The sequence below is a fragment of the Onthophagus taurus genome, chromosome 6 (assembly GCF_036711975.1).
Source record: "Onthophagus taurus isolate NC chromosome 6, IU_Otau_3.0, whole genome shotgun sequence".
Taxonomy (NCBI): Eukaryota; Metazoa; Arthropoda; class Insecta; order Coleoptera; family Scarabaeidae; genus Onthophagus; species Onthophagus taurus.
In genome coordinates this window covers 13020758-13036429 of record NC_091971.1, presented here as the reverse complement: position 1 = coordinate 13036429, position 15672 = coordinate 13020758, and the positions used below count along the sequence as shown (strand labels likewise).

Below are 15672 nucleotides of genomic sequence, written 5' to 3'. Positions count from 1 at the left end.
AGATTACTATATACTGCTTGGAAAGACTACTTCCTACTTACAGATGGCTATTCACTACTTGCAAAAGAGTAGATACTGCTTGGGAAGGCTACTTTCTGCTTGCAGAAGACTAGATACTGCTTGGAAAGGCTACATTCTGCTTGTATATGGCTATTTACTGCTTGCAGAGAACTAGATACTGCTTGGGAAGACTACTTTCTGCTTCCAAATGGCTACTTATTGCTTGCTGAAGACTAGATACAGCTTGGAAAACTACTTTCAGCTTGCAGAAGGCTATTGCCTGCTTGCAGATCGCTATTTACTGCTTGCAGATCGCTATTTACTGCTTGCAGAAGACTAAATACTGTTTGGGAAGGCTACTTTTTGCTTCCAAATGGCTACTTATTGCTTGCTGAGGATTAGATACTGCTTGGAAAACTACTTGCAGCTTGCAGAAGGCTACTTTCTGCTTGCAGATGGCTATTTACTGCTTGCAGAGGACTATACAGGGTAATTCAAATTCGACCACCACCATTGGGATCTCAGAAACCATAAGAGATACAGAAATGGTTAAATGGGGGCAAAATTGCGTTTCTTAAAGCTCATCATTTTTCAACGAAGATTTTGGATCTAGCCGTTTCAGTTTTTAAAATATTGCCGAAAAACAAAAAAATTACTTTTTCGTTTTTTGCCTATAACTTCTCTATTTTTCGTTTTTTCGTGAATCTGAAAAAACATTCTTAAGGCAACTTTTTATGAAAAATGTCATGACACAACTAGAAATTTTCTCCGACGTTTCGTTTACGTGAAACTATCATCAGGTTTATTTTTTCTTATGAACGCTGATGTCAATGATTTGTCACACAATGTACTATTTCATTTTAAAAAACATTGAATTGTTCAAAAGAAAAACGAATATCTTATTAGGAGGCTGTAACTTGTGCGCTAAGTGTTTCCATAGAAACCAACAAACAATACTTATGAAGAATACTTCGACTGTCTTAAGAATGTCTTTTCAGATTCACGAAAAAACAAAAAATAAAGAAGTTATAGGCAAAAACGAAAAAGTATTTTTTTTGTTTTTCGGCCATATTTTAAAAACTAAAACGGCTAGATCTAAAAATTTAGTTGAAAAATGATGAGCTCCAAGATGCTCTAAATACTGCTTGGAAAGACTACTTCCTACTTGCAGATGGCTATTTACTACTTGTAAAAGACTAGATACTTGGGAAGACTACTTTCTGCTTGCAGAAGACCAGATACTGCTTGGGAAAGCTACTTTCTGTTTCCAAATGGCTACTTATTGCTTGCTGAGGACTAGATACTGCTTGGAAAACTACTTTCAGCTTGCAGAAGGCTACTTCCTGCTTCCAGATGGCTATTAACTGCTTGCAGAGGACTACATACTGCTTGAAAAGACTACTTCCTTCTTACAGAAGGCTATTTACTACTTGGAAAAGACTAGATACTGATTGGGAAGGCTACTTTCTGCTTGCAGAAGACTAGATACTGCTTGGGAAGGCTACTTTTTACTTCCAAATGGCTACTTATTGCTTGCTGAGGACTAGATACTGCTTGGAAAACTACTTTCAGCTTGCAGAAGACTATTTCCTGCTTGCAGATGGCTATTTACTGCTTGCAGGAAACTGCATACTGCCTGGGAAGGTTACTTTCTCCTTCCAAATGGCTACTTATTGCTTGCTGAGGACTAGATACTGCTTGGAAAACTACTTTCAGCTTGCAGAAGGCTACTTTCTGCTTGCAGATGTCTATTTACTCCTTGCAAAGGACTATATACTACTTGGAAAGACTACTTCCTACTTGTAGATGGCTATTTACTACTTGCAAAAGAATAGATACTGCTTGGGAAGGTTACTTTCTGCTTGAAGAAGACTAGATACTGCTTGGGAAGGTTACTTTCTGCTTGCAGAAGACTAGATACTGCTTGCAGAAGGCTACTTCCTGCTTGGAGATAGCTATTTACTGCTTGCAGAAGACTAGATACTGCTTGGGAAGGCTACTTTCTGCTTGCAAAAGGCTATTTACTGCATGCAGAAGACTAAATACTGCTTGAAAAGACTACTTTCTGCTTGCAGATGGCTATTTACTGCTTGTAAAAGACTAGACACTACTTGGGAAGACTATTGATTGCTTGTAGAAGGATATTTGCTGTTTGTAAAACATTAGATACTGCTTGGAAAGGCTACTTTCTGCTTGAAAATAGCTATTTACTGCTTGCAGAGGACTAAATAAACTCGCTTCTCCGTATTAATCCGTTATATCAAAGTTTTGCTGTATTTAAGAGTATTTAGATAAATTACCGTTTTGCATCGCTACGCTTTTATCTTCAACACGACTAACGTAACAACAAAGTTCATCTTGTCTGTCCGCATTCTCCACTAATTCCGCTTCGACGCTGAAACCCCACATTTGTTCAAGAGTGTTTCTTGAAAGTTCAACTTGATAAAGGATTTTGGCACAAACTTCAACGATTTCGTGGGTGTGAAGCTAAAAGATTAAAAAGAAAGAATTTTGTGTTAATATTTTTTGTTATTAAATGCATTATGGATATGGACCACGAAATTATTAAATGTAAATAAACCCTTCTGAAATTGATATTTAAGTCGGGTTTTTAGTTCGTTCGTCGCCAGCAATTAAAATATGCAAATTGGGGGTGAGCGGGAAGCTCTTTGTTTTTATTTATGCAGTAATTAGAGGAGATTAGAGAAAGAAGATCCGGTTTTTAACAAGGTTTGAAAAAAAGTATAATTAAAAGTTTTCTCACATATGTTTCAATTAGATCGCTTCTATGAGGTACGAAATAGTTATGATCCTCCATATCTCTTCTTTTTTTAACTCGGATGAAATGTTCGGTTGGGTTAAGACTTTTTCTTGAACATGCGCTTGTCAAAAATTCTTCGACTGACATTGCTTCTCTAACGTAAACGGTGGCAGTTGCATTATCTGGAAGAGCCACTTTGACGGTCTTCTCGGACTCCTCCCTTGAGTTCATCTGAGGAAAAAAAAGGAAAAAAGTCGGAAATTTATGTTGTTCCGTTAACGAGCTTTTTGCGCTTTTTTTTTTCTTCCTCTCCGTTGGGAGGACGAACGCGGCTTTTGACATTCTTGCACTTACGCGACTTGACGGCAGAAGGGTTTCTCCCGTCAACCTTAAGCTTTAGAACAAACTAGAGAAGACTTTTTTGATCTTAGCTTTTTTAATGGAAAAAGGTTATTTTACGACCTCGATTTTTTTTTAATTAAATTTTTCATTTTCAGAAAAAAAAAAACGGTGCAAACACTTTTATTCTTGCGGGTTAAAGTTTGAAACAAAACGAGAATTTAACACAAAAAAATTTACTTTTGTTCTCAAGTTGCAACGAAATGAAATAATAAACCCTTCAAAACTTTTAATTCTGTATCTCAAAAGATAAATTAAACTTTTAGAGTTAAGGGCCACTTTAAAATAATCAGGGTATCAAAATTAAGCAATAAACATTCACGTGCCGAAGAAAATTAATTAAACCCCGTTTTAATTTAACAGCCACTTTCGTAACACGAACACAATTTGCAGTATAAGAGCAAAAAAGTTTCGATTGTGACATAAACGTGAAAAGGTTCAATAACGGCGTCGTCGTCGCTGTAAGATGCGAGAAGGGAAAAGTAAGCGAAAAGGGTAGTTTTGAAAAGGGCCATCGGGAAAAGGATCGAAGGGTGTTTATTGTTCGGGATTTGCATCAATTTAAATACAAATCCAGGTTTTACCTGCAGCGACCTGCGGCTCGAGCCGCTGTTCGATCTAGACAACATAGGAGGTCTTCTTTTCGTTGCCCCTCTTCCTGCTAGGAGATTGTTCAATAAAGAGGGACTTCTTGCGCAGATAAACGCGTGGAATGATGAAACGGTGAATACACCCAACTTATTCAACGTATTTTTCGTTGCTCTTGACACATGAGTTAAAAGAGACTGAAAAATAAATAAATAAAAGAATTTTATAAAAAACAAAAAAATTTAGCTTATAGACTATTCTAGTTTAGGATTTCGCTTTTTCTACAGTTTTTGTGACCACACAAAATTAATTATTAATCGCCCCTGGTTACCTTGACCAAGTTTTACCTCATAGTTGTTTCAAATCGATTCTTTCAAATACTATAGTTGATTTTATGCGTTTCTGGAAACCACAAAAAAATGTTAATCTCTATCTAAATCTTATAAAAGAACTTTGTTGTACATGTCATGTAGGTTTATCATTTATACAGGGTGATTTATTAGCTCACCATCAATCTTTGACATATGATAGCTAATCCAATTACCAAAAAAAAATGCAAACCTAAAATTTGTTTTTTATTTAAATCAATTGTCATTGCCAAATTTTTATAAAAAAAACGGTCTGTACCACCCTAGATACCATGTTCTATGACCACGCTTTATAATATTTTCCACTAAATAATAAGTAACGTTGTGTATATTCTAAACGAAGTTGTCACTGATTGTCACTTTAAAGACGAAGCCACTAATCTCTCGTCACTTGGCGAATATCTACGTTTTGAAATTAAAACTCGTGAGCAATATATTAAGATAACATAATTAAGTGCTATAATTAAAATTTGAATATTGTTTAAAAATCAGAATTACTGGAAGAATCTGAGTCTTCCGCTAGTTGGATGATGACAGGAAGTAAATCAGTTATTAATGAATTTCCCATTAATGTTGTCCAATCTTTTTTAATTAGTTCTTCACAGTGGCAAACACTATTTGCCCACATCTCCGGAGTGTAATGACCAAGAGCTTTTTGCCAAGTCTCCTTGACACGACAGATCTTTTTCTCCGAGCTGGACTGAACATGTTTATTGTAATAAGTTTTTAAGAACGCCCAACATAGTTCAATGGGATTATATTGGCAATTGTATGGAGGAAGGCGAAGAACAGTATGGCCATGGTCTCTTATTAATTTGTCAATTTCAAAGGATTTTTCAATTTGAGGCTTGTAATAACGGATTATTTCCCATAACGATTTTTTATTTAAGGTTGGTTCAAACTGTATGTTATGTTCAGTTAACCATTTTTTCATATCATTTTTTTTTGTGCAGAAACTTGGAGCTTTCTCGATTTGTTTTGAGTGATATGGAGCATTATCCATTACTACCGCACACTTCGCACCCAAATTATTTAATGCTGGAAGTAATTGATTTTTCACCCATTCCATAAAAATAATTGACGTCATATTTTTATGATAATCTCTGTGCTCCGTGTTGTCACTGAGCAAGAGATCGCAATTTGGCAAAAACCCTGACGAAGTGCCTGCGTGCAAGATTGTAAATCTTTTTCCTTCGCCTTCTTCTCTTTGCGGAATACCGAATTTTTCATTTTCATTTACCCATTGATAAACTTGGGTGCCATTTTCGTAAATCCAAGTTTCGTCAAGAAAAACAAAAGTATACTCTCCGGATTCTAGGTATTGCAAGTATGTCTTTAAAAATGTAATTCTTTTTGAAACTATATGTGGTTGTTCAATTAACACTTTTCTATTGCTAATCTTTTTATATCTATATCCCATAGATTTTATAATTTTATGTAATTTTGATCTACCATTAGTAAAATCACATTCATTTCTTGCAAAATTAAGTAAATCATTAAGATTAAAATACTGTTTCTTTTCATGCAATTTTTGTATTTGTCTTCCTAACTCTTCTTTAATAAAATATAAATTATTATCCGTTTTGTAGTTCATTTTACAACGCCCTTGTGTTTTTGGTTTTTTTACAGTTTGATATTTTTTGTAGGTTTGAATAATTTTAAAAACCGTCGTGCTGTTAACCTAATACCATTATGTTGAATATAAATTTAATTTTAAAACTCAAGTGCAATACACATACATCAAAAATACGTGAAGCTTTATCACATATATATTTTAAATTCGTATTTGGTGTCTCCGTCTGTACTTCTTCACAATACCTAATTATAGAGTTTTTTTCGCGTTTAGACAGTTGACATCCCGTTCCACCCTTTCTTAACATTTTTATGGTAGATTTAGCAGCAAAAAAATTATATGAAAATTATTTTTTAATCAATCTTTACAAATTTGATAGACAGTGGTGGCACACAATTAAAGTAAAAGTCACGACATGCGCTTTTACTTTCAATACCAACTTGACGACACTTTGACAATTGATTTAAATAAAAAACAGATTATAGTAAATTGTTGTTAAATATTCCACCCCAAACGTTGATGCTGAAACGTTGTTGAAATTTCCTTAGTCTAATTGCATGCGGATTTTGTAATGCCCAGATATGTTCATTATGGTAATTATTTATACCATCTTGTGTAAAACATGATTCATCTGTCCAGAGAGCATTTGAAATGAAGTCATTATTTTGGGCTGCAATAACCATTTATAAAATGCTAACCGTTGCTGATTATCTCCTGGCTGTAGAGCTTGAACATTCTGTTGTATGTTGTGTGCTATTCTTTGAGTGCTGATGGAAGGATTATCAATGACAGCATTAATTACAGCTTCTTCTTTTTTTACATTAACTACATGCGGTCGAATAGCTTTTGCTAGTGCACGATTACCAGTTTCTTGAAGTCTTCTGAAAGAATCGCTAAAAACTGAATAATATGGCAAATGCCGCTATGGAAATCTTTCTTGACACTCTCGTACTGATTGTCCAACATTTCCATTGCAAAAACCATACACGAAAATTATATCAGCAAACTCTTCAGTGCTATAAGCGTACATTTTGAGTTGCTTCTTGTATGTAATAATTAAACCTTACAGCAAACTGACATATTACAATGACAACTTTGTTTTTGTTGAATGTTTGATTTTACTGACTATTAATAAATTCGATGCAGAAAACTTTAAAGTGTTATAATTTCGTAAATAATTGAAATAGACCATATGTTCATTAACATTTTTTTTGGTAATTGGATTAGCTATCATATGTCAAAATTTGATGGTGAGCTAATAAATCACCCTGGCTAACATTTCGTTTATATCTATCAACATCTGGACGTATTTTGTTATATTTTGTCACCATATTGAAATTGTAACATTATTTTTTAGCTTCTGGACATATTTAGCATAACGCAGCTTCTGGATCAATTTGTTTATTTTTGTTATATTCGAAAAGCATTTTATTTAATTGCTGCTTCTTCACATACTATTATTTCTGCTTAAAATTAAGGTTACATAATGTTCCTTAGATACTACATAATTGACTGTCGTGTAAAGTTTTTATTCCATAGAATAAAGTAATGAATATAATGAAATACTTTAAGTTCAGGAAATCTCTGGAAGTATTTTGCTTAATTCTGACAGCTTCTGGGAGTGCCTTTCCCAATTCTGTCAACATCCGGAACTATTTTGCTTAATTTTGTTAGTATCTAGAAGTAATTTGTTTAATATTGACAACTTTTGCAAGTATTTTGCTTGACTCTATCTACTTTTGATAATATTCCACTTAATCGTGTGAGTTTTGCTTATTTTTTCCGAACTCTGGATGTATTCTGCTAAATTTTATAAGCTTCTAACACTATTCTACTTAATACAGTCAGGTTCTGGAAACATTCTCTTGATTCTGCCAGTTTATGGATGTTACGGAAATAGTTTTTTAAATTCTAACAGTCTCTGGAAGTATTTTGTTTAATTCTGACAACCTCTGATAATATCTTGTTTAATTCTGTCACCTTGTAGAGGTATATTTTATAATTCTGTAAACATCAATGATTTATTTTAAATTTTGACTGCTTGTGAAAGTATTTTACTTAATTCTGAGAGCTTCCAATAAAATTTCGTTTATATCTATCAATCTCTGGAAGTATTTTATTATATTTTGTCACCATATTGGTAACTTTTGTAAGTATTTTACTTGACTCTATCAACTTTTGACAATATTCCACTTAATCGTGTGAGTTTTGCTTAATTTTTCCGAACTCTAAAAGTATTCTGCCAAATTTTAACAGCTTCTGGCACTATTTTGCTTAATACTAATACTATAATATTTGCTGTCAGGTTATGGATATTACGGAAGTAGTTTTTTAAATTCTGGCAGTCCCTGGATGTATTTTACTCAAGCTCAGCAAGGCTAATAATAATTTCTTATTTAATACTGTCATCTTGTAGAAATATATTTAATAATTCTGTAAACATCAATGTTTTTTTAGCCTGATTGCTGATGATGACGTACTTCACATTTTTAATCATCTAGTTTTTTAAACATGTGAGGTAGAATTGGGTTGCTTTGGATCAGGTTGGTTCAACATAAAACTCTTTTCATTGCGTTGCAAACATTGCATTGATTAACCTAAAATAATAAGATTTCGACTCAATCGTCAGAAAATCAATCCAATCTGACTTTTGATAGCAAAATGAATTAATTCCTTGAATCCAATCTCAAGTGACGTATCTAATGCAAGCCTATTCCAAACCAAACCTTATGTACGACTAACTTAAATTAATCTTATTTGTCCCAAAACTTTTCTGCTATAAATCCAGTCATTAATTCCCAATGTATAGTTTGAGACAACTAAATAACTCGAACATGCATTTCGGCTAAGTTGTACCTCACCACATTTCTATTCCACGTAACTTCGAGCTTACTTCAGCTATACCGACCCAAATAAAAGCTCGCTTCCATCCAAGTTAGTTCAAAGGTTATTTCCATTCAACTTAAGCTAGATTGGCATCTTGGCATCTTCATCCAACTCAACTTAATTCATTATCGTAAGATATACTACAAATTGATACTCGAAGATAGAAAGTGCTTTTTTTAATTTTCGTCACATTTTCACAATATTTCTTACATTTTATCTTTCTTATTCGAAGAAAAATGCGCATAAACTTTACTTTTGCGATATTGCCTTTAAGAAACTTTCTAAATCAAAACTGTCAAACGTGTAATTTAGGTTAATACAATTCTATAGTTCCATTATGTGCCCTAGAATATCTCAAAATTGCGTTATGTAGCTGCGTAGTTTAGTATATATTATTTATAAGAAGGCACGTTTTGCAAAAAGCGGAGAAACGAACTTATTTATTGAAATTTGTCCCTATAATCCGGATATCTTATCATAGAAACACTTTATCACATTTTTGGTTATGGGTATGTATCAAACTAGAACAAGTGATAATGAAGTTCACATAATCAAGCGTAACATAATTGACTGGAAGCTTCAACACAACATGGATCATCTTGATGCGAACTCTCATCAAGATGTGAAGACCCCAACGTAGTGGTGGAACGAATATCCGGCACAAATTCGTATAAAATCCACTTCTTGGAATATGAGCATGAAAATTTCCCAAAGTGTTAATAAAAGTGTCTTCTTTCCAATGAACCAACCCATTTTGAAAAATAACTTTTAGTTTTTGAGAAAACAATATCTGAAGTTTTGATAAAATTTTCGATGTTGCAATTTTCATCGACAATTTTCAAAATTCGCTATAAAATTAATTTCTTGAAGGATCCTTGTGGAAATATCACCAATTATTAATTAAAGTATCCTCTTTTTAATGTAAAAAGGCGTTTTGAAAAATCATTTTCAGTTCTTGAGAAATACATTTTTTAAATGATCGAATATTTTTTAGAATTTTGCAAGTTTCGCCGATTAAGTTTTAAAAATTCGTATAAAATCCACTTCTTGGAATATGTGTATGAAAATTTCCCAAAGTGTTAATAAAAGTGTCTTCTTTCCAATGAACCAACCCGTTTTGAAAAATAGCTTTTAGTTTTTGAGAAAACAATATTTGAAGTTTTGATAAAATTTTCGATGTTGCAATTTTCATCGATAATTTTCAAAATTCGCTATAAAATTAATTTCTTGAAAGATCCTTGTGGAAATATCACCAATTATTAATTAAAGTATCCTCTTTTTAATGCATGAAGCCGTTTTGAAAAATCACTTTCAGTTCTTGAGAAATAAATTTTTGAAATGATCGAAAATTTTTTAGAATTTTGCAAGTTTCGCCGATTAAGTTTTAAAAATTCGTATAAAATCCACTTCTTGGAATATGAGTATGAAAATGTCCTAAAATGTTAATAAAGGTGTCTTCTTTCCAATGAACCAACCCGTTTTGAAAAATAGCTTTTAGTTTTTGAGAAAACAATATTTGAAATTTTGATAAAATTTTCGATGTTGCAATCTTCATCGATAACTTTCAAAATTCACTATAAAATTAATTTCTTTGAGGATCCTTGTGGAAATATCACCAATTATTTATTAAAGTATCCCCTTTTTAATGCAAAAAGGCGTTTTGAAAAATCACTTTCAGTTCTTGAGAAATAAATTTTTTAAATAATCGAATATTTGTTAGAATTTTGCAAGTTTCGTCGATTAAGTTTTAAAAATTCGTATAAAATCCACTTCTTGGAATATGAGCATGAACATTTCCCAAAGTGTTAATAAAAGTGTCTTGTTTCCAATGAACCAACCCATTTTGAAAAATAACTTTTAGTTTTTGAGAAAACAATATTTGAAGTTTTGATAAAATTTTCGATGTTGCAATTTTCATCGATAATTTTCAAAATTCGCTATAAAATTAATTTCTTGAAAGATCCTTGTGGAAATATCACCAATTATTAATTAAAATATCCTCTTTTTAATGCAAAAAGGCGTTTTGAAAAATCATTTTCAGTTCTTGAGAAATAAATTTTTTAAATGATCGAATATTTTTTAGAATTTTGCAAGTTTCGCCGATTAAGTTTTAAAAATTCGTATAAAATCCACTTCTTGGAATATGAGTTTGAAAAGTGTTAATAAAAGTGTCTTCTTTCCAATGAACCAACCCGTTTTGAAATATAGCTTTTAGTTTTTGAGAAAGCAATATTTGAAGTTTTGATCAAATTTTCGATGTTGCAATTTTCTTCTTTTCACTTTGTTTAAAGTTGCTTCGTTAGTTAAATCAGCATCAAAAAAGTTCATTTTGTATCTTGGATCCAAATAAGTTGACATATCTTATCAGCTTTCTTATTAATTTCATTTTTATTCAAATATCACCAGAAATTATAACTATACTGACCGGATAGATAAGCCGATATCCGGCTTTTCGCAATATCACTATCCGTTCCATCACTACTCCAATCCACCCAAGCTAACTGATGTCACTTCACTGTTTTTAGAAACGGAAAATACATAGTGAAGGCCGGTGCTGACATAACATGGATAATCTTGATCGTACTGTTATTAAGACCTGAAGGCCCACACCCAATCTAACCCAATCCAACCCAAGTCAACCGAATTCAACCCACTGCTTTTAGCTCACTTAACATGAATAATCTTGGTCAAGTAACTCATCAAGATTATCCATGTTACGTTGAAGGTTCCAATCCAATTCAAGTCAATCCATTGCTTTGCTACCCTACCCAATTAAAGCCAACCCAAGCCAACAGAACTCTACCTACTACTTTTAGAAACGGACAATATACAATATGGTAGTCCAGAGCTCACATAACATGAATAATCTTGATCAAGTATCTCATCAAGATTATCCATGTTACGTTGAAGGTTCCAAGCCAATCGACCCCAACCTACTACTTTGCTAAGCAAAAGTTATGTAACAAATAAAGTAATTCTCAACCCAACTCAAGCAGAGCTGGGTCGGATACAGGAAAAAAGTATTCGAGTACCGGATATCGGATACGATAGGAGATCCAGAAATGGAAATAATTAGCTCTATTGTTTCCATATCTAATGCATTCCAATAAATCTTACACCTGGCTTGTTGCTCCAGATGTGCGTTTTATCCACTTATGGATCCTTCTCATTCTGCTAATTTTTATCACTGCAGAATTTTTCTTTTCATTTCTGATTAAGTTTTTGTTCCTGTTTATGTTCAAATTTGTTGTATTGTTTATGTACATCCTCATCACGAATCGCTCTTTAGCCCTTATAATCTCATGGAGTCACCGGAGACCCGAAACTTAAAGTTCTGGTAAAAACCAAAACAAAAATTGTTTTAACAATTATAAACTCTAAGTGTTGGGCTTGACGGAAATACCATTTGGAACTTCCCCTTTAATGTTTATTCCACTCTCACCAGTTTATCTGGAGAAATATCTCTATTACGAATTCAACAACTTTGAGGTTGCAGGAGTTAAAATTGGTCACTGAACATGTTTTCGTATGGAGAGTGAACTCGACACCGCGTGTAAGATTGCACGATAACGATGAACTATATATGTTGTGACAGAGTTGTTCGTGGTCGATATTAGCAAGAAAGTTTTGTATACTACCCCAAGTCATAATTCAATTTCTCGAAGTTTACCAACAAGAAAATCAATACGTAAACAACGTTTTCGTTTCAAAAACAAACAATCACATTTTTCTTTTTATTACTGTTCTATAAAACAACATGTAAAGTAGAATCTAATGATTTGTCTCAACGCTAGTATATAGAAGGTATCACACTTACTAGGTGATCCCATACATCCAGTACATGTACAAGGTGAATAATTCTTTTCACAATTTTCTCTGTTTTTAATAGCTCTTTATTACTTACTGTTAAATAGTTAAGTGTTGATAAAGCTCGAAATTTATCTGTTGTTATATTCTTAGGATATATTGGTAATACAAATTTATGTACGAAGAACAAAACTGTATAGAACTGTATGGATATTCTCAAAATTTACATGTAGTTCAAATTTACCTATCCAAATAATTCATAGAGTAAACATTGTGTGCTATACCAATTACATCCTCCTCTTGTTTATCGATCGATTTTATTGAATTTTTTTTATTTCTTCTTTATAATTTAAAAGTCTACCAAAAACTCTTTTTTCTCATTTCTTTGTAGTATTGTATTCTTTTGTGACTCCTCGTATAAGGGCAAGTTCCCAAATAATTCGAGACAAGACATTATCAAATCTACAGCTAAGGATCAGCATGTTGGAGAAGTTTAAAGGAAAACATAATAGCCTGACGAAGTTAACTTTCGAAATTAGTTTCCGCGAAGTTCTCAAACCTCCAGGAGATTATCAGGTTCTATTGGAATTCATACGCTCGTCCATCTTCCTTTAACTTTATAATGTGAATATAATCCTATCGTTTTTTAAATATATAACTTTTAAACAACACAAATTTGTATTAAGATAAGGTCAAAGTCATTTTATTAAAACTTTTCTATTTAGAGAAAATTTAAAGTTAAAAATATAAATGTGGTATGCTATGAATGTAGTATTAAAAAGAATGACGAGTCATCACAAACAAAAAAGAAAATTCTAAAGGAATATGTATGATGTATGAAATAAAAGGTGGTTTTTGAAGATTATCCCGGAAAGCGAGGTGGTAATCCAACACTTTTAAAGCTTAAATCCGCAAAACGCAAGAGACAAGGGTAAATATTTAACATTCTTTGAAGCGGCGTTCGTGGAATTCCGCACTCTTCCTCTTCGCTTTTTTTAGCTTAGCCTTGAATTTTTGCCGTATAATATACGAGAAAATATGCATAATTTGAAAGGATGAAATATTTTTAAATATATTTGAATGCAATATTGTTTTAAACAGATAAATTAAATTCTAAATTTTCTTTAGGTGTGAATTTAACAAAAGCCTTTATTCTCGTTGAGTACCGGCAAGAAGGGGGTTACAATGGGACCTTTCACGTCGTTCCACCCCCCCGTTCTATTCGTAGTGCACCGTTACCCCCCTCCCCGTTCTTGTTACATCTCTATAACTGGTTGTACGCGATATCTACACGTACTTTCAAGCGAAAAAGGCTTTTATCCTTCAGTACGGATAGGCGTCGTCCATCCAAGTTACTATTGTAACCCCGGGGAGAACAAAGACAACAAGCAAGACGATCCTAAGAAGTTACGTTTAACTAAGTTTCTTTATTACTACTAACCTTAGGATTCGGTAATTCGCCACTTTGTAAACTAGCCATGTAACAACGCAGTCTGAATTGTTCGCAGTGTAACCTTTCTAAATTTTCCTCCCATTGTACTACTTGACCGGCTATTTGTTGTCTTGCATCAGAATCTCCAACGACAGATTGCTGCATCTCTGCCATATGTTTTAATTTGTAATCCTAAAAATAATAAAAAAATTATGGTTTTAGTGTTTTATCAATTTCATGATGTTAAAACTCGGCTCCTCCACCATTTCTGTATTTATCCACAAATTTGTTAATGCGTGCTAAAGTTTTGTGGTAATTAACAAGAAATGTTTAATCCTAAAAAAAATTAATGAAATCATTAAATTTATCAATTAATTTTAGTCAATTAGTCAAAAATGTTTCTTTTTAAAGTAAAACCTCGATATAACGGACATTCGGGCTAAACCCGAATGTTTCTAGTTCTAGTTTTAGTTATTATTTAGCGTTAGATTGTTGTATACTTTTATTGAACTAAAACTAGACCTAGAAGTATAAAGTTTCGGGTTTAGCCGTGCGTCTTCAGACGTTAGTCAATATACTTAAATTACAATAGACTGATAGTAAAAACTGCAAAAAATCACTGTATCTTTATTTTTGAGAGTAACCAAATGATATTTATTTTAAAATAAACCTAAAATGTCCTATTTTGTGACGCTACATAAAAATAATTAAGTGTTATAAATAAATTTTTTTGAAAAAATTGATGCAAATACTCAGCATACTTAAATTGTCTCAAAAAATCACTTCATCATTATTTTTGAAAGTTGGAGAATGATATATATCTTAAATTGAAGCTAAAACGTTTTAGTGTATGTTTATGTATAGAAACAATTAAGTGTTATAATAAAAATTTCTTGGAAACTTGATTAAAAAATTCAATTTGCTTAAAAAAGAAAATACGAAATTCTAAGAATTTGAAAAAATCACTACATCTTTATTATCAGGAGTTGGAAAATGATATATATCTTAAATTAAAGCTAAATCATTCTGATGACCATGTATAGAAACAATTAAGTGTAATAATAAAAATCTTTTGGAAACTTGATTAAAAAATGTAATTTGTTTAAAAATGATAATTTATTTTATTATTACTTTATTTTTGGGAGATATAAAATGATATATATCGTAAATTAAAGCTAAAACGTTGTAGTTTATGATGATGTATAGAAACAATATGTGTAATAATAAATATTTCCTACAATAATGGATTAAAACTTGCAATGTACTTAAAATTTGAAATCATCAGTCAAAGTATTCAAAAAGCACTCCACCTTTATTTTTAGGAGTTAGAGAATGATATATATCTTAAATGACAGCTAAAACGTTCTATTTTATGATGCTATATAAAAACAATTAAGTATTATGATACAAATTAAAAAAAAAATAGATCAAAATACTCAACATACTTAAATTGCATGTTAGTAAAAACTTTAAAAAGTCACTTCATCTTTATTTTTGAAAGTTGGAGAATGATATATATCTTAAATTGAAGCTAAAACGTTCTGGTTTATGACCATGTATAGAAACAATCAAGTGTAATAATAAAAATCGTTTGGAAACATTATTAAAAAATTCAATTTGTTGAAAATCAAAATCTGAAATTTTTATAATTTTAAATAATCGCTCCATCTTTATTTTTGGGAGATCGAAAATGACATATATCTTAAATTAAAGCTAAAACGTTGTAGTTTATGATGATGTATAGAAACAATAAAGTGTAATAATCAAAATTTCTTGGAAAAATTGATAAAAAAATATAATATACTTAAAATTGCAAATTCAGCCAGAACTTTGAAAAATCATTCAATCTTTATCTTTG

At 31.9% G+C, this 15672-nt stretch overlaps 1 protein-coding gene across 13 annotated transcripts in view; it reads right to left on the bottom strand.

Annotated features, from left to right (window-relative positions):
- The window catches only part of LOC111417827 (still life), a 159711-nt gene that overhangs the window by 21331 nt on the left and 122708 nt on the right, over nucleotides 1-15672 (bottom strand). For all 13 annotated transcript variants that reach the window (XM_071196979.1, XM_071196978.1, XM_023050213.2 and 10 more), the window contains 4 exons: nucleotides 13824-14006; nucleotides 3745-3945; nucleotides 2765-2992; nucleotides 2301-2487 (listed from right to left, as the gene is read on the bottom strand). In XM_071196979.1, coding sequence (XP_071053080.1) covers nucleotides 2301-2487; nucleotides 2765-2992; nucleotides 3745-3945; nucleotides 13824-14006 — 799 coding nt within the window. The remainder of the gene's footprint in view (nucleotides 1-2300; nucleotides 2488-2764; nucleotides 2993-3744; nucleotides 3946-13823; nucleotides 14007-15672) is intronic.